This window comes from Thamnophis sirtalis, unplaced genomic scaffold (assembly GCF_051295495.1).
Source record: "Thamnophis sirtalis isolate CommonGarterSnake01/CBP01778 unplaced genomic scaffold, rThaSir2_p1.2 scaffold_8, whole genome shotgun sequence".
Classification (NCBI taxonomy): Eukaryota; Metazoa; Chordata; class Lepidosauria; order Squamata; family Natricidae; genus Thamnophis; species Thamnophis sirtalis.
Window position 1 is genome coordinate 25,110,197 of NW_028261388.1, and position 24,189 is coordinate 25,134,385.

The 24,189-nt window shown below is 37.8% G+C and overlaps 1 protein-coding gene across 4 annotated transcripts in view; it reads right to left on the reverse strand.

The window, feature by feature from the left end:
* The window catches only part of STARD13 (StAR related lipid transfer domain containing 13), a 104,338-nt gene that overhangs the window by 66,824 nt on the left and 13,325 nt on the right, over nucleotides 1-24,189 (reverse strand). Inside the window, exon 1 of one of the 4 annotated variants that reach the window (XM_014076488.2) lies at nucleotides 15,398-15,710. The exons of 2 other annotated variants lie outside the window; for them this stretch is intronic. In XM_014076488.2, coding sequence (XP_013931963.2) covers nucleotides 15,398-15,566 — 169 coding nt within the window. In that variant the 5' untranslated portion in view covers nucleotides 15,567-15,710. Of the gene's footprint in view, nucleotides 1-14,052; nucleotides 14,151-15,397; nucleotides 15,711-24,189 lie in introns of those variants that run through there. One more of the 4 variants, XM_014076491.2, reaches the window with a different exon arrangement.

A 24,189-nucleotide genomic window follows, 5' to 3' on the forward strand; every position in this document is an offset into this window, starting at 1 on the left:
AGAAGGGTAGATAGCAATAGCACTTGGACTTATATACCGCTTTATAGTGCTTTTACAGCCCTCTCTTAACGGTTTAAAAAGTCAGCGCATTGCACCCAACAATCTGAGTCCTTTTTACCCACCTCATAAGGATAGAAGGCTGAGTCAACCTTGAGCCTGGTGAGATTTGAACTGCCAAATTGCAGTCAGCCAGCAGTCAGCAGAAGTAGCCTGCAGTACTGCACTCTAACTACAGCGCCACTGTGGCTCAAATAAGGTAATGCAAAGCAGCTTCTGGAAATTTATTCATTTATTACCTTGGCTTGTATGTTACTTGTTACATCTTACAAGTAATAACACAGGAAGCTAAACATAACAAAACTCAGATATCATTGGGCCACCATTAGAGATGGTATGACTTGCATAAGTTCCCAAATGTATTTGTGCTTCCATGGTCCTTTGGTAATATAATAGGGAGGGTAGCTTGCGATAGCCTTCCATTTCCTCTTCGCTCTCCCACTGGACAATCGCTGCAACATACTGAAATACTATCCCATAATTTATACCACAGATAAAATTAAAACCAAACAAAACATATAGCGGCTAAGTATTGTTTAAACCCATCAAGGAGTATGGCATTCAGACATCAAGATTTGGTTTGTGCATGGCCATGTGTATGTGTATGGCACAGAGGTGATTTGCTCCCGGTTCGGCCTGGATTGGGTGAACCCTTAGTAATGGCAGCGGGAGGCTTCTGCGCATGCGCAAAGTGTTGCAAGCACATGCGAGTGCACATGCACAAGTAAACCAGTAGTAAAAAAAATTAGAAACCCACCACTGGTGTGGCATCTTAAGCAGCTTCTTCTTCATGAGGGACACAGCTGTAATCCACAAGGGGTAGGGAAAAGATTTTGTTTAAGGTGCTGACAGATGCATGCACACCTGTGCATGTTCCAATTTACATTTTGCCTTCAGACCTGAATCGCTATACAACCCTACAGTGCAGGAGATTTTAACTGTTCCTCCCATATTCACTAAAACTCTTAGTTTGACCTGCTTGGAAACTTTGATGGACTATTTCTGGTGTATCATGGCAAACCAAAATGGCTACACTCCTTGCCTCATGCATTATAGCCTCCATCTGGATCAGGATGATAATCCTGCTTTTTTCAGGAGAAAGAGAATCATTAGTTTCAGTCTATACATACAGATCTAACATAATATGTAGCTTAGTACAATAAGCTCACAATCTCTTAGGGCTGCTTTTGATTTTTGAAGAAATTTATTGAGAAAATTGTCCAATGCTACATTTAGTCCTTATTTAAATCCCACATTAAAGAGATCAGATATATCTGATTTGATAGAGAGAATGTAGAAATGGGCTTTACATATTATAATGTTCATGGAGTGCATGAACATTATAAGTTCATACTTATCTGTATGGTGGCTAGAAGTCATCACCAACCAGATGACAGCATCAATCAAAATTATAGAATTAGTCTGCAAGTTTGCTCTGATCTGAAGGACAGTTTGAAATAGATGTGAGGGAAGAACAACTTCAGTTTTAAGTACAGTAGCATGTCAGTAGTGAAAAGTGATACAGATTAAGCATAAAGAGATTATTGCTTTTATTATTATTATTAAGCATAAAATTGTCTCCATTTGCTTGAAAAGTATTGAACCCTATAACTATTTTATTATTTAAAATTTGCCCTTTCTGCTATACTGACTACATGCATGCTGTGTCCCCAGCTTTCTTGCAATAGATTTTAATGAGTTCTACTGTAGCCTCAAGCTATGGTTCAGATTGAGTTAGGTAAGGCACTAATATGCTAGTGTGTTTTTCCAGTTATTTTTTCATAATTGGTTTGGATGCAAAGTTACCCTAATCTCTCCAGCTGCTTAGAAAATCAGAAAGAAAAGTATTACAACTGAAGAAGATAGTGAAAGTTATGATTTGCATTTCATTTGTCTTTTAACATGAATAATGAACTATTCGACATCTGATGGCTTTCTATCTGCCTGTGGAAGTGTAAAAAGCTAGACTCCTCTATTTTATTTAAGATAAAACCACTAGAAAATGCCAAGCCCACAAATAGAAACATCAGTTAGGCCAGTGGATCCCAAAGTGGGCTGTACCACCCCCTGGGGAGTGGTGGGATGACTTAGGGGAGCGCTAAGAGACAAGGGGGCTGGCAGGGGGGCGCTAAGAGGCAAGGGGGCGGCAGGGAGCGCTAAGAGGGCGAGGAAAAGAAATAGTGTATTGTGTTGGCTGCAGAGGGCATCGCCCCTAGGTTGGTAGCTTCCCCTTAGCTAATTCTCAGATGGAAAGGAGAAACTTGCTGAGCAGAAGATGGATTGATTAAAGCTCATTGGCACGGGCAGAAGGCTGAAATTACTCAAATAAACCTGGAAATAACTGCGGGTTTCCCTTTAAGCAATGTCACCACCCTCTCCTCCAATCACCGCCTTCCTCCCAGGAGAGGGGCACGCATCGCTTCAATCGCCCGCTCCCCAACACCACCGGTGTCTTAACCGACCGGCTTGGCTTGTGAAAAGGTTTTTTTAAAAACGGTCGGTGGACGGGGAGATCGTGCACAGTGTTGTTAGGGGGGGGGGAACCCCACCAATCGAATTCTAGTTGAGCTTGCGAGAGAGCTTTTTGCCACTGGTTTAAAAAACGGTCACATATTTCGTGCCATCCTTTTCCTTTGCATGGAGACACTGCTGGGTAAAAGTAACTGGGGGGAGGGTGTGATGAGCGGAAGTGCGGTCGCTCCCTTTTGGTGGTGTGGATTTTGGTTAGGCAGGTTTGGATTACCAGCAGGAGGGAGCTCGCATTGCAATCTTCCGTTTCTAGCCTTGGAAATACGGGTGTTGTTAAACTCACAGGAGCTTGCTTTGATATAGGTATAGTATACTATATGTATATACTACTATAGTATAGGTCAGGAGTCCCCAAACTTGGCAACTTTAAGACTTGTGGACTTCAACTCCCACAATTCTCCAGCCAGCGTAGCTGGGAGTTGAAGTCCATAGCTGTCTGGAGAATTCTGGGAGTTGAAGTCCACAAGTCTTAAAGTTGCCAAGTTTGAAGACCTCTGGCATAGGTTCTCCTGCTTGAACAGGGGGCTGGACCAGAAGACCTCCAAGGTTCCTTCCAGCTCATTTATTCTAAAGCTTATAAAAGTTCCACTCAATGCTGGTCGTGGGTGGATTTTCTTTTAGGATATGTGTTTAGTTTTTGAAATATCCCCATCCCCATCCTCTCTCCTTGCGGAATTACTGGTTTTCAATAGTTGGTTCGGTGAGCAGAAGTTTAGCCATTTAAACCACATAAGCATTTAAAGGCAGAATGTCTGTGTCGTGTAAAATAATTGGCAATCTGAAGGAGATAAGATTATATTGTATGCCTAGTTACTAAGGTTCTTGATAAATGACTATCAGACTTTGAAAACCTGATATCACTGGATCATGTTCAACAATTTTGTTGAATTAACATTAACTAAAAAGGTTTTTAAATTGGATTTTGAATAAATGTGCAATTAATTGTTACAGTTTTGAATTTTACTGTTACTATCTTCCTTTCGTTGTGCAAACTGCCCAGTCACATGACCCTCCCAGCCACGCCCACCAAGCCACGCCCATAGAACCGGTAGTAAAAAAAAATGAATTCCACCACTGGGTGGGGGCACTGAGGATCAGTTTGTAGCACCAAGGGGATGGTGGACTGAAAAAGTTTGGGAACCACTGAGTTAGACTGTAGGTACATATATAAAGGCAGTAGTGAGATTGATCACACACTTCACTTTTGAGAAAAAGTACCTTCCGCATTACTGCTCTGCCGTGCAACTCAGCTGAGAATATATAGGTGAGTTAAGCGCAGGGGCGGGTGGGCAGACCCATTTCATCATCAAAACAAACTGGTTCGCTCCCAGCTGATGGTCAGAGCTACTGGTTTGCCCAAACCAGTAGAATCCTACCCCTGTATAAAGGGCTCTAATTTGTCAGAATTGGCTAAATGACTGATTAGATCATTTGATAAAGCATTATTCAATCTGTCTCCTTTGAAACTAGATTAGAATCTGTGACCAATTCTTCTACAGGGTAGCTCATTAGATCTAGTATTCCTATTCATAACCAAATCTCTGATCCATTTACATTGTATAGCTTCCTGTTTTCATATGGCTCATCTGCAAATATTTGCAAAAACATGGATAATCGAGGTTTGGGGGCACAGGAAATATAGAGACAAAATTATAGCATGGCAGATGATTTTAAACCAGCAAATATATTCTAATAAAGAGTCTTTAATTAATATGAATTATAACATCAACAATTTTAATATATTTTGCTATGAGATCAATGATTTCAAATGTGACTACTTTAAACATTGTCAGGGAGATTTCAGCAGAACCTAATGACTTGTAACAATATGGTTTGTCTCACTGTGGAGTTTATATGTTTTGCCTTCATCTTCCTGTTCCATCTTTTACCACTTTCATCTCATATAGTCATTTCAGTCCATGTCTTAAGACATTCAAGAACTTTTTGAATAATCTTTCTCACCTGAAAATATTAGAGAGCTGTGGTGGTGCAGTGTTAGAATGCAGTATTGCAGGCAAAGGCTGCCCATAACCTGGAGTTCAATTCTGATGATGCTCAGGGATGACTCATCCTTTCATGCTTCCAAGATTGATAAAATGGGGAGCCAGATTGTTGGAGGCAATATGCTGATATCTGTAACCCGCTCAGAGAATGCTGTAAGATACTATGGTATGGTATATAATTCTATTGTTATTGCTATTCCTATTAATCAACCCTCTCACCTTTCTGTCATTGCAACTTGATCAACTCTCTCATTGATGCCATCGATTAAATGTTAATATTAAAGAATTCATTCTTCTATTTGAGTACTAGAATTTTAAAAAGAGAATTTGCTTTGTTATGATTAGAGAAGAAGTATAATCTCACCCAAAAATACTGCAGGCTATTCTTTTCATTTTATAACCACTCTAACTTTATATGTCAGTGTCAAGAATAGTTTTGCTCTCACCCGGCACTGATGACCTGAACGTGAAATTTTTAGCAATCTGAATTTAAAAAAAAACAAAACCAAAGACTTTCAGGAAATAACTTTGCCATTACTCGCCTGTGAGCCGAGTTCATAATACCCAATTCAGCTAAAACTCCCAACCTGCATGGCAGGCAAGATGACTGAAAGCAGAAATGTCTAAAAACGGTTACAAACAAAGTGCCTTAAAATGTCACAGGAAATTTCTTTAAAGAAATCTTATGAATACGTCTTTCTTTCTTAAACAGATGCAACACTGTATATTCCATGAACTGAATGTACAAGAGCAAAGGGGGCTTAGTTCTTTCTCCATCTGATTGATGCTCTGGAATTTGCTACTATTGAAGCCAGGCCAGGGAGATCCAAGATTGTTTCAAGGAAAATCTGTGGCTCAGTGGCAGATCTTTTTTAATGGAAAAAAGTTCTATGTTTATTTCCTGGTATATCAATATAGAGCTTTTAAAGACTTTTTCCTCTGTAGACTAGGATAAGCACTGCAGGCAGTACAAAAAAGTGTTAGGTTTTATGTTGCCCAATAGGGGATGGATAAAAAAGCAAAGAAAAAATTCAGATTATTCAGTCATAATCCATATTATATCTAACATTCCAGGACAAAGAAAAAAATTGCTCCTTAACTCTAAAAACCTAACATTTCTGTAATATTCTGTATCATGAACAGTTCTACAGAACTTATCACTTTGAACTTATATTTATGCTCTTTGGTCTTGCTACATATATCCAATATCTTCAAATATTTTTTTCGACGATCAATAGAAGTATATTTTCTTAATATAGTTGAATCAGTTAAGAGAAAGGAGTAAGTAGCCAGTCTTAGGTTTAAACTACCACTACATTATAGGTGCCATTCAATTTTTTGGTTCAAACTTCTGAACTTAATAATTTCTGTAACTAGCCAAAAAAAACTAGAACACCCATTTCTTTTGAGTCATGCACATTCCTTCCACGTTATAATCATGCTTATTCCTAGAGTCCTTTTTGTTAGTAGTAGGAAGCTACAATAGAGTATTATAAAATCTCTGTGAAAACATTTACCGTGTTCTTGACTCACTGCAGGTTAATCCAAAATGTCTAAATCTGATCAAGTTATCTTATGCATACATTTTTACATACTAGAATTTATTTCACAAGAGAGATGGTGTCATGTCCTAAGTGCTAAATGAAAAGGAGGGATGCACGTCTTCTGGGGTCACACTGAAGGACCTGCTGTGATAGATTTGCCCCTGGAACAAAGAATCTTGGAACTATTTTGCGCTAATTCTATAAAGTCTGAAAAAGTAAAAAAAAAAGAATGCTAATTCTGGTTCATAATAAGTAGAATTGTTCAGCAACGTGGGTGCACAGTGTCAATGGAACTATTCATGGCTCAGAGGCAAAGTACAGAATGACACAGTCAAGTCTATTTCTATAAACTCCAAGAAGCATAATAATTTTCTGACTCATCTAAAATGAATTCTTGAAAGCCTCCACCTTATTTACTTTCAAGAACATATGAGTAATCATCACTGAGTCCCCATCGTTCTTCCACAAGCAATGTCAATAAATACTCCTCATCACGCATATTTACATCTTGTTCAGGATGTGAAAACCACAAACAAGAATGAAGGCAGGAGAACCACATGGAGAAATGGCAGCACTCCAGTCAGGGAAAATTTTAAAAATAAAAGTGGCATTTCATACTAGATAAATATTTTCCAACTTCTACAAAAAAGAGGGTTGATTCCAGATACAGAAAGTTAATGGCACTTTTTAATAAGGGCTAATGTACTTTCACTGATTTCAGTAGGTTCAACTTCACTTGAAGTAAGGAAAGGTTTATCCAACCTGTTACTTGCTTAAATAATATTAGTATAAATCTTTCAGTATAAATATTATAATGTATAAAAATATACATTTTCATTTAAGATTTTATTTTGTTAAACATCAAGATGTGTTATCTGTGATAAAAATTAAATTAACCACTTAAATAATATTACATTTAACAAATTCACACTACTAAAAGCATTAGTATTAGTAGATCTACTAATAGAATATTATAAATATATAATAAAACAAAACAAGCAGGCTTGTAACTATAATTTTATATATAACCTTGTTGCAGCTTTTTAAATGAAAGTTATCCTTTCCTTGATCACATGTGTGGTCTTTGGAATATATACCATATTTTTCGGAGTATAAGACGCATCTTCCCCCCCTAAAAGAGCATGGATATGTTGGTGTGTCTTATACACTGAATACAGCCATTTTTGGCCTCCTGAAGCTTGTCCCCCACATCCTGTTTTTGCCTTCCCTCAGCCCCTAGCAGCACTCTGGAAGCTTCAGTAGGGCTGGGGTAAGGCAAAAACGGCACATTTTTTGCAAAAATACAGGCTTTTTTGCCTTACCACAGCCCTACTGAAGCCTGCAATGCTGCTGGGGGATGAGGGAAGGCAAAAACTTTTTTTTCTTATTTACTTCTTCGAAATCTTGGTGTGTCTTATACACCAGTGCCTCTTATAGTCCGAAAAATACGGTATGTATGGTTAAAGGAATTTCAACTAAATGCTATATGAATGTTCCACATGCTCAAAGGTGCCTTTAAATTGAAAATGCTAAAGTGGCAATACTGCAATAATGGAAATCATTCTGTATTTTAACAACTGTATAGGTAGTTTTTGGTTTTGCTGACTGAAAATTCTAGAAGGTGTGGTTCCATCATAACTTATGAAAGTCAGGCTGAAGAAGACTATCACATCTTTGCATACATGAGTTGCTATGACCATAGCCATGGAGGAATATTCTTGCCGTTGTCTGGATGGGTTGATACTTTGACATTTTCTTATACCCACAGATCAGATAATAAGACTCTAATTGCCCCTCATGTTGAAATGCAGCAAGGTATTTTGAAAAAAATGTATTGTTTCCAACTAGCTATCCATAGGATTCCTTCAACAGTTCTAGTTTAGTACACTGTTGATATCTTTTTAGAATTAGTCAGAAACTTATTGTTGGTTACATTTAGTTGTGCCCTAAATGTGCAGGACAGAAAAACCTATTTTTCTTCCTCTTTTCTTTTAAATCAGGATAGGGATTGTTGAGTTTTGATGTTTTTGTCACTGTTTTATTTTTTTTAAATGTATTATGAATGATCAGTTTCTAACTTCTTCTGGACTTCTTTTATCACATTTTTTTTTTTGCTTTTTTAGGTCATAATGATGGTTATTAAGTAAATAAGAAATAAGATTCTAAGGAAGCATCAAGAAAGAAGTCAATTTCTGCAACAGAGACAAATTCCTTATGTGACTAATCATACTTAGCCAAATATTGTATTGTATTGTATTGTATTGTATTGTATTGTATTGTATTGTATTCTATTCTATTCTATTCTATGCAATTACTCATAGCATGGTTCTATCCGACTTAGAAAAAGACAAGAAGTATGCACCAGTCTCATATATAATTATACCCATGTGTACATTTTACAATTAATAAATTTACCACAATGACATAGTACAGTCCTCTTGCAATAAATTCTCTACCATGTTTTCCCGAAAATAAGACAGGGTCTTATTTTCTTTTGACCCCCGAAATAAGCACTTGGCCTTATTTTAAGGGAGGTCTTATTATTTTTGAGATGCAGGAGGCGGTGAGCATGATCACCTCATGGCTGCTGCTGTGTTGCAATATTTTTGGGGAGGGCTTATTTTCGGGGAAGGGCTTATTTTAGCACATGCGTTCAAAAGCCTGATTGGGCTTATTATCCAGGAATGACTTATTTTCAGGGAACTGGGTATCTCTTCTCACCCAAGTTAACTCTAATAACACAATATCATCATCACATTATTCTCTGTGTTCTCTGCTTCACAAAACCTATCATTGTTATACAAAGAGGAAATCTGAAGTTTAAATATTAAGATCCTAAAGAACTTAACATGGACAAGAAGGCATGAATTTGAGACAGGAATGCTATTTTTTGTTTACTGTGATTTCAACAATGGCACATATCATGCTAAACAATAAGGCAATTTGATTTTGGTCCAAACAGTGTTATTAATTTATCAATGGGATAACATTCTGTAAATTAATTCATGTTTTTAGTAATGACATCAGAGGTGTCTGAGGTTCTGACCAGTTCTGGAGAACTGGTAGCAGAAATTTTGTGTAGTTCAGAGAACCAGTAAATAATCACTTCTGACTGGCTCTGTCCCCATCTATTCTCTCCCTCCCGAGTCCCAGCTGATCAGGAGGGAATGGAATCTTGCATAACTTTCCCCTGGAGTGGGGAGGGAATGGGGATTTTGCAGTAACCTTCCCCTGCCACGTCTACCGTCACATCCACCAAGCCATGCCCACCAAGCCACACCATGCCCACCAAGCCACGCCCACACAACCAGTAGTAAACGTTTTTGAATCCTACCACTGAATGACATGTAAAACATTTAATGAAGTAGAACTCTGATGTTTGCTAAAGCTAGTTTCCTAGTCTGCACCTACCTGAAAATCTCAGAGTCACATTAATAGGAGAGACAGGTTTTGTGGAAAGACAAGAGATGTCCTTCTGTGCTTGTTCAGGAAGTCAAGATTTATCAGTTTTGGAGAGCCAAATAAAGACCTGATTTAAACCTCTCATAATCAGAACTGACACCCACAATGTGACCTTGAATGTTTTGTTGTCAGTGTCACTTTTTATTTTTGTGTGTTTTAAATTGTTACTATATAAGTGAAGCTTAACCTTTTCAGCACTGAATGCCGAAACTGGAGTGCGCATACATGTGCATGTGCACCTGCATGCACCAGAGCACCAGAACCGGAAAGAGAGCAGCTGGGCAGTGAGCATGCACATGGAGCTGCTCTTCCATGTTCTGATGCACTGGTCTTTGCACAAAGACCAGCTGTCCGGCAAGCATGTGCATGATAGAACCCAGAAGAGCAGTTGGCAACGCTGCGCATGCCCAGAGAGAGGGCTCTGTGTGCCACTTCTGGCATGCGTGCCATGAGCTTGCTATCACGTAACATTTGTATAGTGGCAAGCTACAATAAATAACATGAATGAATAAATGAATCAGAAGTTTGTATAGCTTGCAATATGTTTCTCTTTGATCAATTAAATGCAAAACCAAAATTAACCTAGCTGCTGTCCATCTTTTTTATACCTTTGCAATGTCAGGAAGTCTTGCAAAACTACTGGCTTCATTTGGGAGACGAATAACTGCATAATGTGAGAACCCTTGAACTGAAAAACATGCATCAGTGATTTGTTGAGCTAATGCCACATCAAACTTTTCATGTCCTTCTTATAGTAAGAAGTTCATGACAAAATATGCATGTTTACAAATCTTCTATGAAATACAACTGAACTGAGGCTGCAAATGCTGTCCTCCAAATGTGGGTTTCTTTCTAGTGACATTCTGGAAGAGCTTCAAAGCTGAACTTTCTCCATAATCTTTGACATTTGAGATTAGCACTTAGTTATATAAGGCTTGTAACTTTCTTGGTAAGCTATGAAAAGGGTTTTGAGTTTTGTAAATGGACAGTTGCTTTCTTGCAATTTAAAAGTCTTTTTTTTTAAATGAAAACTCCTGTGGTCTTTATAAAGCCAGTGCTATAAAAGCATGCTAATATTAAAATAGAAAATTGAAAGAGCCCATATTATTTATGTAATGTATATGCCATCCATCTTGCACTTGGAACCAAGAATAATGGCTTTTAGTGTTTACGTGTTGATATTATTTATTACTGAAACTCAGTGGTGGGATTCAAATATTTTTACTACCAGTTCTGTGGGCGTGGCTTGGTGGGCATGGCATGGCTTGATGGGCATTTCTTGGTGGGCCTGGCAGGGGAAGGATACTGTAAAATCTCCATTCCCTCCCCACTCCAAGAGAAAGTTATTGCAAAATCCCCATTGTCTCCCAACCAGCTGGGACTCAGGAGGCAGAGAATAGATGAGGATGGGGCCAGTCAGAGGTAGTATTTACCAGTTCTCCGAACTAGTCAAAATTTCCACTATCGGTTCTCCAGAATTGGTCAGAACCTGCTGAATACCACCTCTGCTGAAACTGTTAACTCAGAGCACTCTTAATGCTAGCCTGAGTCCTAAGAGGAATTTTAGGAAGTTCACAGAGAGAACTTTTACAGCCATTCTTTTTTACTGAAGCATGCTGTGCCCTTTTCAGATTTCTTTCTAAGGAGTCAAAACATTCCTAAACACTGTGGAATGGGATTTGATGGATTGGCAGAAGACAAGAGAATTGCACAGAATCAGGGCTGTAACTTAAAATAAAGTTCATACAAGGAAAGTTCCTTGCTTCTCCAATGGACTCTGAATATTACATCCAAGGTGGCGCAGTGGTTAAATGCAGCACTGCAGGCTACTTCAGCTGACTGCAGTTTTGCAGTTCGGCTGTTCAAATCTCACCGGCTCAAGGTTGACTCAGCCTTCCATCCTTCCGAGGTGGGTAAAATGAGGACCCAGATTGTTGTTGGGGGCAATATGCTGACTCTGTAAACCGCTTAGAGAGGGCTGAAAGCCCTATGAAGCGGTATATAAGTCTAACTGCTATTGCTATTGCTATTGCTATTCAACTATGCCATTTTTTAAAAATCTTGGACTGAACCTCTTGGTGATATGTGGCTATGTATATTATTTCAGAGAAATCACATAACTAGCACCTTGTCTTTTTCTTCTTCTTCAATTTCTCACTTACATATACACATACTCCATTACTTACAACCAGCTTCTATATCCCCACCATCATAAATTAACAAATGGCAATTCATATGAGCTGAAATAATTTCAGCTTTAAAATTCATTTAAATAAAGAGCATCACAACAAGAGGTTTTTTTTACTGATTGGGAGAGTTCTTGGAAAAGTATTTGAGAAAGGGCACAATTTTGTTGTAGAAATGGTTATTATCTTTTGAAATTTAATAAACAAAGCAAGCCTTTGCAGCCAACTCATGACAAGTTCATATGCTGACATGCATAAGTTACCCAATATGCATATTATTTCAGAGTTATATATAACTAGCTTGTTTCTTTTTCTTCTTCAATTTTTCAGCTATATATGCACAGACTCAATTTACAACAGCTTCTATGAATCCTGACATCAGAAATTTTAAAAAGGCAACTGATATGAGCAGTTACAGTTTCATCCCTCAAACTTGTTTAAATAATAGCCTGAAGATGGACCTATGGACAGAAGTATCAACTTGGATATGTGACTTTGTAGTCAGATGGCTCTTCTGGTATACTGATGGCTAACTACTTGATTCACTTGCTAAATCTTCAGCCTTGAAACTTTAGAATGAAACATTCTATAATTATTAATTACAAAGGTGTAAGACTACAAAAAGTGATATAATTTTTGCATGTTTTTAAGAGAAAGTTTAGCAAAGACCAACACAAAGAATTGTTGAATATCCTCTGTTGATTTCTGGAGCCCTGTGGGCTTTCTCTTCATTTTACTTTCTGATTCTGCCATTGATCTGTTCTGAACGATCTTATTAAGGAAGAAGCACAACATAGCAGCTTCCATTCACTTTTCCATTCCTACTTAGATGGATTTCCGTTCCTACTTAGGTGGATTTCCACAAAAAGCATATTTTCTAGGGACCTAAAAAATATGAAGCCTCTATTTGGAAATAACTCCTTGGTACATAAATTTTAATAAAACGTTTCATAATGTCCACTCTCCTATTTCTAATTCTTTCAATCATAAAACAAAAACTTTCAGCACCATCACATGTGGTTGGCTTGACTTGCACTCCCTAATAGAAGATGGGCAAGCAGAATTTCTGATAGATGAAATTAGGCAAAATAGTTGAATTTCTTTCATGAATATAACATTAAAAATGTCTTCCACACGAACACACATACATAGCACTTCCACACATACAACCAAAACTATAGCTCCAGTAAGAAGATGACACATTTATCATAATAAAAGGGGAACAACTAGAGAAAACACATGAAACAATTAACAACATCTTCAAAGGAATTACATTCACAAGGAAAGAAGAAAACAACAGCACACTCCATTTCCTGGATATTTTTGTCAACAGATGAAACAACAGCAAATTAGAAAGACAAGTCTGAAGAAAAGCAACTCCACTAAGCAAGTACTTCATTATCAAGGTAACAACCCAACCTCTCACAAGAAGTTGGGTTAAAACATAATTTAAATGAATTAAATGAACACCAGAAAAAGGAAGTATTCCAATATCTTCCAACAAAATCGATAATTACATGACTTTATCAAAAAGCTCCTGATAATTCAATCTACTACTGTACAACCAACACAAGCTATGAAAACTAACACTATCATGTATTAAAGCATTTCAGGAGCAACCAACAGACCATTAGAACCCACAGCATCACTGTTTTACATAAACTTACTAAATCTCCCCAAAATCTCGTAATTATCCCAAAAGAATGAGTAGTCCAAGAAGAAAAATCAGGAATCATCAATAACATACAATGACTGTAAGAGCCACTGTTAGGACAAATAGTCAGAAGATTAGTACAGCACATCCCAACAGCAAGTAGCAATCAGAAGACATGATGAAAATTTCTTAATCTCACTGCACCCAGGGACAGATTCAACAATAGTTTCAATAGGGAAACTGTGAGAATCTTAGACCAAGCTAAATGATAGCGGATTCTTGGAAGCTTGGCATTCAGATAAACCAGTCATCAATAGACACATAGAAATAAACCACATTTACATGCCATTCAAAAGAGAGAATAAAAAGGTAAGAAAAATAAAAAGACCAGAATACGTCCTTTCCAGCAGCCAACACTCATCTCAGCATGGACTAACACCAGACAAACATTCAAGCAGAAAACAATACTCTAATCAAGGATCACAATGAATTTTTCTAAAATGATAGGACTTATATCCTTATTTTAAAAGTTTACATATTCTTGATGAATTAAGCCTTTTTTTTAAAGTTTTAATGGGAAAAATACAATCGGAGGCATAGAATAATACTAAAAATACCTATCATCATATGGCTGCACTACATTACAGATATGATCTTGAAGGTTTTGAAGTCTTTCTTCTTTTTTTCCTGGAAACGTCACTTGTAAACGCAAACTAAATTTGCACAGCTTGGAATATTCACATAAGCCCAAAAGGAAAAATTGTTTTCAGTCACAATTATGCATGACATAATATCCTTCCTGAAAGCAGAGCCACAGCAAGGAGCAGCATCCTCCAAAAATCTCCAGTTCCTGACACTGTACTGAAAACAACGGTTTGTTCCATTGCCAAGGGAATAATCTCCTTCATCAGCAGCTTATTGCTGAAATATGCATGGTTCCTTAATAAATGTAATAGGATTTTCCTTCACCTCAACTGATCAGTAATAACAATTTAGATCTGCATTCCAAAGGTCACAGCTCTCACTTCAACTCCCTATTAAATTCAATGAGATTTACAACTGAGTAAACATACATCATACACCCAACTAGGTAAATAAGAAATCACACAGAACTTTTTTACTCTTGCTGCTTTTCATGATTTAATATGTGCTACTGGTATTTAGTTGATTTATTCTAGGCAGTATTACAGGTCCCTTGGCTTCCCGTTTCTTACATATAAATGGGAATTCGGGGTACTTGAGATCCTCTCTTTAGACATTTCATTTAACTTCTGAAACATTTGTTCAGATTGTGTGTGTGTGTGTGTGTGTGTGTACTTCATCAGCTTTTTGCGCCAAGGTTCCAAAGTTCACTTTGATTATATGCAGTTTGGCAAATGGCCCATTCCGTTAGCATCACAATTATATAGATTGGAAGAAGAAAGTTGATATGCCTAATGAGGGTGCTTGAGTGGTCTTAAGATTTCCACAAAATGTTATGTGCTTTAGAACATGCCTTGCAAGTCCTCTGAAGATACGAGAAGACTATTCTTCTTACCTTTTCTAAATGATTGAAATAAGTACACAGAGCAATAGTAATCAATAAATGGATTTTTTTTAAAAAAAGATCTCAGCAGTTCTTTCACATCTGTATGGGAGACAATCTGTCATGTATGGTTCTGCCACTCCACATATTTATTGCACAAGGGTCACTAAGAGCAATTAAAAACAGACAATTGATTGGGGGGGGGGCAGACTGTGCAGATTTAGGCAGAAGGACAATACTGCAGAAATACAATCCACTTATTCATACATAGCACATGCACATGTATATTTTAGGTTGAAATTGAAATATCTCATTCTGACTGCTTCTAAGAACCAAAATAACTAAACTAGATAAATAGCACAATATGACCAGATGAGTTTAAAAAAAGAATAACCCAAACATTTGTTTCAGTTAAAAACTCAAGGCAAGTGACTCACCCTGTTGAATTTTAGTCAGAAGCTGTTGGCGTGCTAGAATCCTACTTTTCCTGTATGGAGAACGTCTTGCAGTTTGATCAAATAGCAAGTACATCTCTTGGCCTTCTGTTGACATAGCATTCACACAGAGGCAGCCTGAGCCTGACGTACTGGCCATCTGCCTAAACATCTGTGTCCCCGTTTAAAACACAAAAAACAAAATGCTGCTGCAATTTCCCTGGGTGAGAATTCCTCAATCTAACTGAAGTACTGAGAGGAAAGAAGAAGGAAGCCCAAGGAGCTGAAAAGAGCAAGCAATTTAAAAGAGAGAAAAAGAGGAGTGCCAAAAAGCTACAATTCAGGATTCCAACTCCATCACATGATCGGAAAGGGCCAATCAGTCAAAGTCAAGAATGTGAAAGTACACAGCGTGCCTTGCAGAGGAAAGTGAAGGCTGTGCAGGCACTTGTAGCCACATATCACACTGAAAAGCAAACACAAACGGCATGCTTTGGCACTGAGGAGTTTCAATAGGAGAATTTGAGGGAACAAAGGAGAGGTATTCATTCTGGCACAATCTTAAGAGAACTTTGTCCAGAAGTTTACGTGTAGCATTATTTTGTCAGATGGCAGTAAAAATTCCCCTTATTCAGGAGTTCCTTTTAAAGCTTCTTTATACATATCTTCAGAAATAATCATTAACATACAAGCACCCCAAACATTTACACAAGGCTTTTCCCAGTTTGCATTTTACAGTAGTTATGACTGTTGCAACCTGCTGAGTTCTCACTAAGTTGTTTTTAATAGATACATCACATATTTAGGACTGGGAGACAAGCCTGCTAGTTGACACATTGGTTGGTTTGAAGTGACACTGGTACGATGTGGATTTACTCAGAACCAAAGCTGAGCGAAAGTTATGTTTACTGTTTACTTCCTTTTATGTCCTTGAATTTAAGTGTATCACCAGATCTTTGTTATTCTCTGTCCTTGTTCTCTGGACGATGACATGGTTGCATATGGTGAGTTGTCTCATCAGAAGTATGGCAGAATGAATTATCCTAATAATACATATTAGCCCAGCAGTGATTCCCGGTGGGCGCCATTTAGACATTTGAGAATATTTCATGAGTGAGTCTCCTTAAAGACTACTCTTGCCACAGAGGACATAGCCAGTGACAAAACAACAGTTAAACAGAAGGAATTGTTTTATGCCACCTTCTGCTCTTTAACCTTTTCTTTGATACATAAGATATACTGTACTTAGACTACAGTAAGCAATCATTAATCCTGACAAGCAGTACAAAATGATGCTGGGCATATTATTACTTATGGTTTCATGTTGGGTATATAAGCACCAGAGGTGGGTTCCTACCGGTTCAGACCGCTTTGGCCGAAGCGGTAGTAATTTGGCGGTCTGGGTCACGGGAACTGGCAGGGATGCAGGCCTGCCACACACCCGAACCGGTTCCCCAACGGTGGTGCCATCTTGATTTTCAATTCTGCACATGCGCAGAATAATTTTCATTGCAGAAATGTATTTTCCCCCTTTTTAAATGTTTTGCGCATGGACAGACCTTTTTAGATGCAAAAGCGCACATGCGGGGAGCAAATTTTTCTGCGCGCAGAACCGGCTTAATGCCGGCAGCAACCCATCCCTGATAAGCACTGTAGAAACATGCATCAGTGAATTAACCTTCCCTTTTACTGCCATTTTTGAGAACAGTGACAGTTATAGTGATATAGTGATAGATATCAGTGGCCAAGCTCCTGCATGACAGATTACCCTTATGCATGTGGTGAGGGGATAGTTATAATCAGAAGGCCCAGAAAAAGAAAAGCTTCTCTCCCCCCACACTCCTCCTATCCCACAGAATCTCCAGACCTTCACATCTCTAGAGGCATATGCTGTTCATCCATTATGCAAGATTGCAATGGCACAGAAAGATGTTTAAAGATTCAGTTCCATACAAATCTGCTTGAAGATAAATTCAACCTCTGTTCTATATACTTATGCCCACATAAAGTGCACAGATAAATCTAAATGTAAAAATCAGTTAAATCTGGTGACTTTTTCCTTGCATTCATTCTTCTAATATCCTGCTCTTTCCTAATTTATATTAAATGGAGTGAAGTAATTATGCAGAGAGAAATAACAGAACTAATAGTCTGTTCTTAGTTAACAATACCCCTAAAGGGAATGACATTAAATTACAAAGCAATTAATACTGAAGAGGTCAAGAACACTAACAATAAACTGGATGACATAAATCAGAAGGTTTACTGAGATCCATATTTTTTTATTCTTGTATCTTTTTACTATACAGTTATATATTTGACTATGTGCACAAATAAATGTTATATGAGAGCAACGTAGCTTACAGAAATCCTAATTTAACACATTAAATTAAAAGCATTTGTAACTGAAGCTTCATTAACAATCACTTTACCTTTATTTCTTATGAGAATAATTATTCTATGCCAAAGTCAATAGAGTTTAACCTTTTATAAAATGAAAAACAAAGCCAAAAAAAAGTTGGTTTAGCCAGGAGGACCATCCACATTTCCTGGTTTTATCATAAATTAGTGGGTAAATGCACTGCAAATCAAGTCTGGAAGTTGAGTCATGCCAACTAGACTTCTTTTCCAGTTGGTTCTTTTCCCTGCTCATCCAAATAGCTTCTTTACTCTGAAGAACAGCCCTTGAAGAGCATTCAGAGACTCCAGCTCATCCAGAATGCAGCCGCGCGAGCGATTGTGGGTGCACCTTGGTACACCCACGTTACACCTATCCTCCGCGAGCTGCACTGGTTACCGATTGGTCTCCGGATACGCTTCAAGGTGCTAGTCGTCACTTATAAAGCCCTTCATGTTGCCTGCTGCCAATTACCTCCCAAAGACCCATTAGATCACACAGATTAGGCCTCCTCTGGGTTCCGTCTAGTAGCCAATGTCATCTGGCTACTACCCGGGGGAGGGCCTTCTCTGTGGCAGCTCCGGCCCTTTGGAACGAGCTCCCTGCAGAGATTCGGACCCTCACCTCTCTCCAGGCCTTCCGAAAAGCCGTTAAAACCTGGCTGTGTCGGCAGGCCTGGGGTCGATGAGTTCCCTTCCCCTCTCGAATCGTGTGGCTGTTGGTTGTTTTAAATTCCCTGTACTTTTTGTTGTAGTTCTGTGTTTCCCTTCCCCTCCTTTGGGTTTGTGCGCCGTCCTGAGTCCCGCCGGGAATAGGTCGGCATATAAATAAAATGAACCTTGAACCTTGGAAAAGCAGCTATTCTAACCAATTACACTTAGAGATCTAGATCAATGGTAAAGGTTCCCCTAGCACATATGTGCTAGGTGTTGCCGACTCCAGGGGACGATGCTCACCTCCATTTCAAAGCTGAAGAGCCAGCGCTGTTCGAAGGTGTCTCTGTGGTCATGTGACTGGCATGACTAAACGCTGAAGGCACATGGAACGCTGTTACCTTCCCACCAAAGGTAGTTCCTATTTTTCTACTTGCATTTTTACATGCTTTTGAACTGCTCTGTTGGCAGAAGCTGGGACAAGTAACGGGAGCTCACTCTGTTATGCGACACTAGGGATTTGAACTGCTGAACTGCCAACCTTTCTGATCAACAAGCTCAGCATCTTAGCCACTGAGCCATTGCATCTAGATCTAATATAATATAATTTTAGCATATTTACTTTATTTTATTTGTATCCTGATTTTATTATCTTTACAAATAATTCAAGGCAGCAATCATATTCAACTCATTTTCCTCTTCCTATTTTCCCCCCTACAAGAACTCTGCAAGGCGAGTTGGGCTGGGACAGAATGATTAGACGAAAATCACCCAATTTGCTTTCATGGCTAAGGTGGGACGTAAAATCACAGTATCCTCCTTTTTAGATTAGTATCTTAACCACTAGATACTGGTTCCAGTAAAAACTAAATACTAAATACTGTAGCTTATTATTGTTGGTATTCAACTCTACATGGATGACAGGTACTGTACTACGATAGTATGCATTTTCTGGCTTACAGTAAAACAGTAGCAGGATGACTTATAGAAAAAAGCAACTTAAATCTGAATGTGTTTTTTTTTAAACTTACCCTTCTTTCTTTCTTTGCTATTTTTAGACTCTGTTTTTATAATGAATAAGAAGCATTGCAATGGACTTCAAAACAATGGTGACATGGAAATAAATGGCAGAATAAAGTTCTTAAAATACAACAGAACTTTGAAAGCCAGGGAGCTGCAGATGAAATGCAGCTGCTCTATGTAAACTGTCTTGACAAAGATGTTATAAAAATAATGTATCTATTCAAGGAAACTTTTACTCATAAATTCTGAAATCGCCAATCCCAGATCCTTAGTATAATTTAATACAGCAGCCTTCAAATGAAATGCCCGGATTTCTTTCTTCTTTAAACATCCTTACATTATCTGAGTAGGCAACATATTTCTATTTATATTGAAAACATGATGATCTGATCAAAATTTAATAAATAATGACACAGGTAGTCCTCAACTTATAACAGTTCATTTAGTGACCCAAGTTAGAATGGCACTGAAAAAATGTGACTTATGACCATTTTTAATACTTATGACCTTTGAAGTATTCCCATGATCATGTGACCAAAATACAGATGCTTGGCCACTGGTTCATATTTATGACCATTGCTGTGTCCCAGGGTCATATGATAACCTTTTGCAAACTTCTAACAAATAAAGTCAATGGGAAAGCCAGATTCACTTAACAACCAGGTTACTAATTTATCAACTGCAGTGATTCATTTAACAACTGTAGCAAAAAAGATTGTAAAATGGGCAAGACTCACTTAACAAATGTCTCACTTAACAACAGAAATCTTGGGTTCAATTGTGGTCATAAGTTGATGATTACCTGTATAATAAAATGTAGTGCAGTTGTCTCTTTAGGATTTATTTTAACATTTGAGGTTGCCAATTGGGTTCCGGAAGAATAGCAATGGCTTCCTATAACACAGCCAAAGATTCAATAACACATCAGAACAAAGATTCCTGTAATACACCTCTATATTGCCATGGGTAATTTTCAAAGTTTTTAGAAGAAAGTTACCTTAAAATGAGAGCAAGATTAATTTACAAGATAATACGGTAAGCATTTTTATTCAGAATTATGTTCTACTTTTCTGGGAGATTGTTACTATTAGAAAAGTAAGCTCAATATGGAAATGGATTTTGATTTCAATATGTAGGATTATTTTCAGAATTAATATAGAACATTTACAATATGTTCTACAAGATGCAATAATCTACCCATTTGGGCAGCTTCCAAAGAAATTACAGTAGATGTAATTTCTCTTCATTACAAGGCTACCAATGGCTACTGTCATGATCATGTTGCCGATGCACATTGTATATAAGAGGCAAAGTCCCCCCACAGTCCCAGATATTCCATAACACCAGTGGTCTATTCCTATACAGCTTTCATCTTTACATTAAAAATTTGTAATAAAAATAGATCAAAGTACTACACTGTATGATTCAATAAGCATGCTATATCATTTATGTAAAGCGAATTGATATGGAAATTATGTGAACATATGATAGGCATATACAGGAACTATTTTTTAAAGTTTAAATAAAAAACATGCTGACATATCGACTTAGGTAAATGCTGTTAGAGCACTTAAGACACTGCTCTCTTAAAATATTTTTTTCTGCCAAAAGAAAGCAGTACTTTGACAGCTTTCTGTACAGAAAATATATCTCTCCAGATATATTGGCCATGTTGGCTCAGAATTATGGGAGCTGGAAGGACACTCTGTATCTTTAAAAGCATCTGCTAAGTAGACAGAAACATGAATTGCATTTGAAGGAGAGCTTGGAATCTAAATGTACATTTAAAATCCATCATGTAAAATTTAAGAACCCTTCTGAATGTTTTGACTATTATGAAATGACCAATTGTGAGATTACTGTATATTTCCCCAACTTTATAACGTTTATTCTATCAGCTACTATAATATTCTAGAGCCCTTGAGTAATTGGTTTTATGTACCCGTATAACACAAAGATTTAAGTATTAACCAACTACAGATCCTGTATTTAATTTGCTTTCTATTGACATACATCCCCCAAGTGCATTTTCCAAATTCAATGGGATTTTTTTAAAAAAAAAACAGCAATAAGAAAATACATGACTATTTAAACAAAGAAATTCAAATCCGCACAGGTCACCTAACAGGATGCCTTCCAATTTTAGTCCCAAAGGCCCAATAAAATGGGAAATTTAATCTGATAACATCCAGCGTTTCATAAATAGTGGCTCCAAACAGTAAAATTTTAAAGCATGGTGACTGCTGAAGTACAAAGTGATAAACAGTGAAATTAAAAAGAAAAACACTACCTTTAGATAAACACCATGGGGCATTGACAGATTCGAAAAGCAATTTTAGAGTTGTGATATGTAATTCCCAGCACAATCTGTGTGTAAAAAAAAACCAAACTGAATTCTATTCAGAGATCGTTAGGAAAAATGCTGATGCTAATCACAAATCTATGAAGTGACCATTCTGAAAATACTGTGCCGCATTTTAGATTCATGTTCCTAATGTTGTGGAGCATGAAAGCTGCATAAACTGTGAAAATAATTACAATATGTAGTGATGGCCACAAAATTGGACATTTTTTTAAAAAGCTGACCAATTCACAGACTACAGCCAATAGACCACTTGCTTAAAAAAAAGAAACAAGCCTGCTCCACATAATGTCATTGAGATGAGGTGCTGTGAATATATTTATTTCACTGAGGTAACCAGAGATGGTATTCAGCTGGTTCGGACCAGATTGGGCGAACTGGTAGCAGAAATTTTGAGTAGTTTGGAGAACTGGCTAATACCACCTCTGGTTAGCCCCGCCCTCCCACCCCCGTTGTTCACTGTCCTATATTTACGCAGCAAAGCAGATTGTCGTTCCTCAGCTGAGCTAAAAAACAGCTCAGCTCACCAGCGCTGACACCGAGGGTAGTCGTTGAGTGTTGCGTTTGCGCGCAAAGCGCTCTCTCATAGAACTGGTAGGAAAATATTTGGAATCCTACCACTGGAAATAACTATATGACATGGTTGCAGCAAAGAAAAACAGACATACAGAGCAAAGCCCTGCCAACTTTTCTTGGAAGTAAACATAGAATTATGATCCTAATACAGATAATACAACAATCTGTCTCCATAACTATATCAAAACAAATACCAAAACTTTGGTATCGGATTTTGTGCACATAGCCCCTGTCACCATGAAATGTGTTCTTTATTGACTGTTAATACAAATATACATAAGAGAAAGGAGGAATGCAAATAGTAAGGTTAAAAGGTTGGGTAATACATAATGTACCAATAGAGACATTTACACTTTAGAGCTTTATTTTGAGGACAAACAATAATATCTTATCATTTTTAAACATGTTTGAGTTACTGTTCTGTCAATCTACTGATAATAAGTCCATATAATAAATATCAAGTAGGAGTGATCAGTTTGAAAGTAAAATCACACAATATTTTGAAAGCTTTTAGATTAAAAAGTACATTTTTTTCAATTAAACTATTTCTTTTTCTATTACAGAAACCATAGGTCAAATAAGAAGCGATGAATTTTCAGAACTGATCCAACATGAATGACAATGCAATGGAGCTATAAAATGTGAAGGTAGTAAGCTGAGGGCAAATGAAAATGAAATAAAGAAAAAAATAGTCTCTTTAGTAGGCTGGCTAGCTTTAATACAGTTATACAATTACAGTATACAGTATTCATTTGAAACAGACAATATTGCACACAGTCAACAGAGATTGATACAAGTAAAATTTTCTTTTCTAGTGAAAATTAAGATTATATGGATGGACATATAATGCTAACCACTAACATAATTAAAAATAGCATGAGTGTGTGTCATCAACCCAAGGGCCAGATTAGGTACTGCACATATTACACAGGAAACAGCTAATCTTCTCCCCAAAATCATCTCCTAGAGTCAAAGTTCTGGCCACTGAATGTTTATTTATTTTCATATTTTTGAACTATCCCTTTTCCTCAGAGACCGACTCTGGGCAGTGTAGAATAAAATGTTAAAATATAGAAATAGCACGTAAAAATCAAAAAATTAGAATTTAGAAGGAGGCAAGGACAATTAAACCCTATTAAAAATTAGTTAAAAAGGCAAAGAGAGGGCTATCAGGGCACTAACCAGCCCAGGGGTGGGTTGCTGCTGGTCTTACTACCAATTCGCAAACCCCATGTGTGCCAGACGCAGAACGATTTATGGTGAACTACGCAGCGGCGGTGAGGGAACCGAATCGGAGGCATGGCAGGCCTGGGTCGCTGCCAGTTTTGTGACCCAGGCCTGAACTCCACTACCAGTTCAGCTAAGCGGGGAGCAACACACCTCTGATCTGACCCCATGGTTACATGTTGCTCTGGGCTCATCACACGAACCCATGGAGCCATGTTTTAATTCTTTTTCAAAAGGCCCCTAGGAGAGAGCTGGCAGTTCAAACCTCCCCTTTATTGCGCCAAATCTTTCCAAATGCTCCCAAGTCCCAAAGCAGAGTGATAACAAATCCCCACCCAAACCTCAAGCAGCCTCTACTGCAATTAGTCCAGCCCAGCGCTGTCTGTACCAAGGCTGCATAGCAATAAATCCAAATGTATTTGGCAAACCAAGGGGTTCAGGGAGCAAAAGATCCAAGTAATTAATCGAGAACATCAAAAGGAATGCAAAGACTCTTGACAAGTTCAAACATTGGCACGTCACACTTCAGGAAAACAGTGACAAATGACAAAATGAC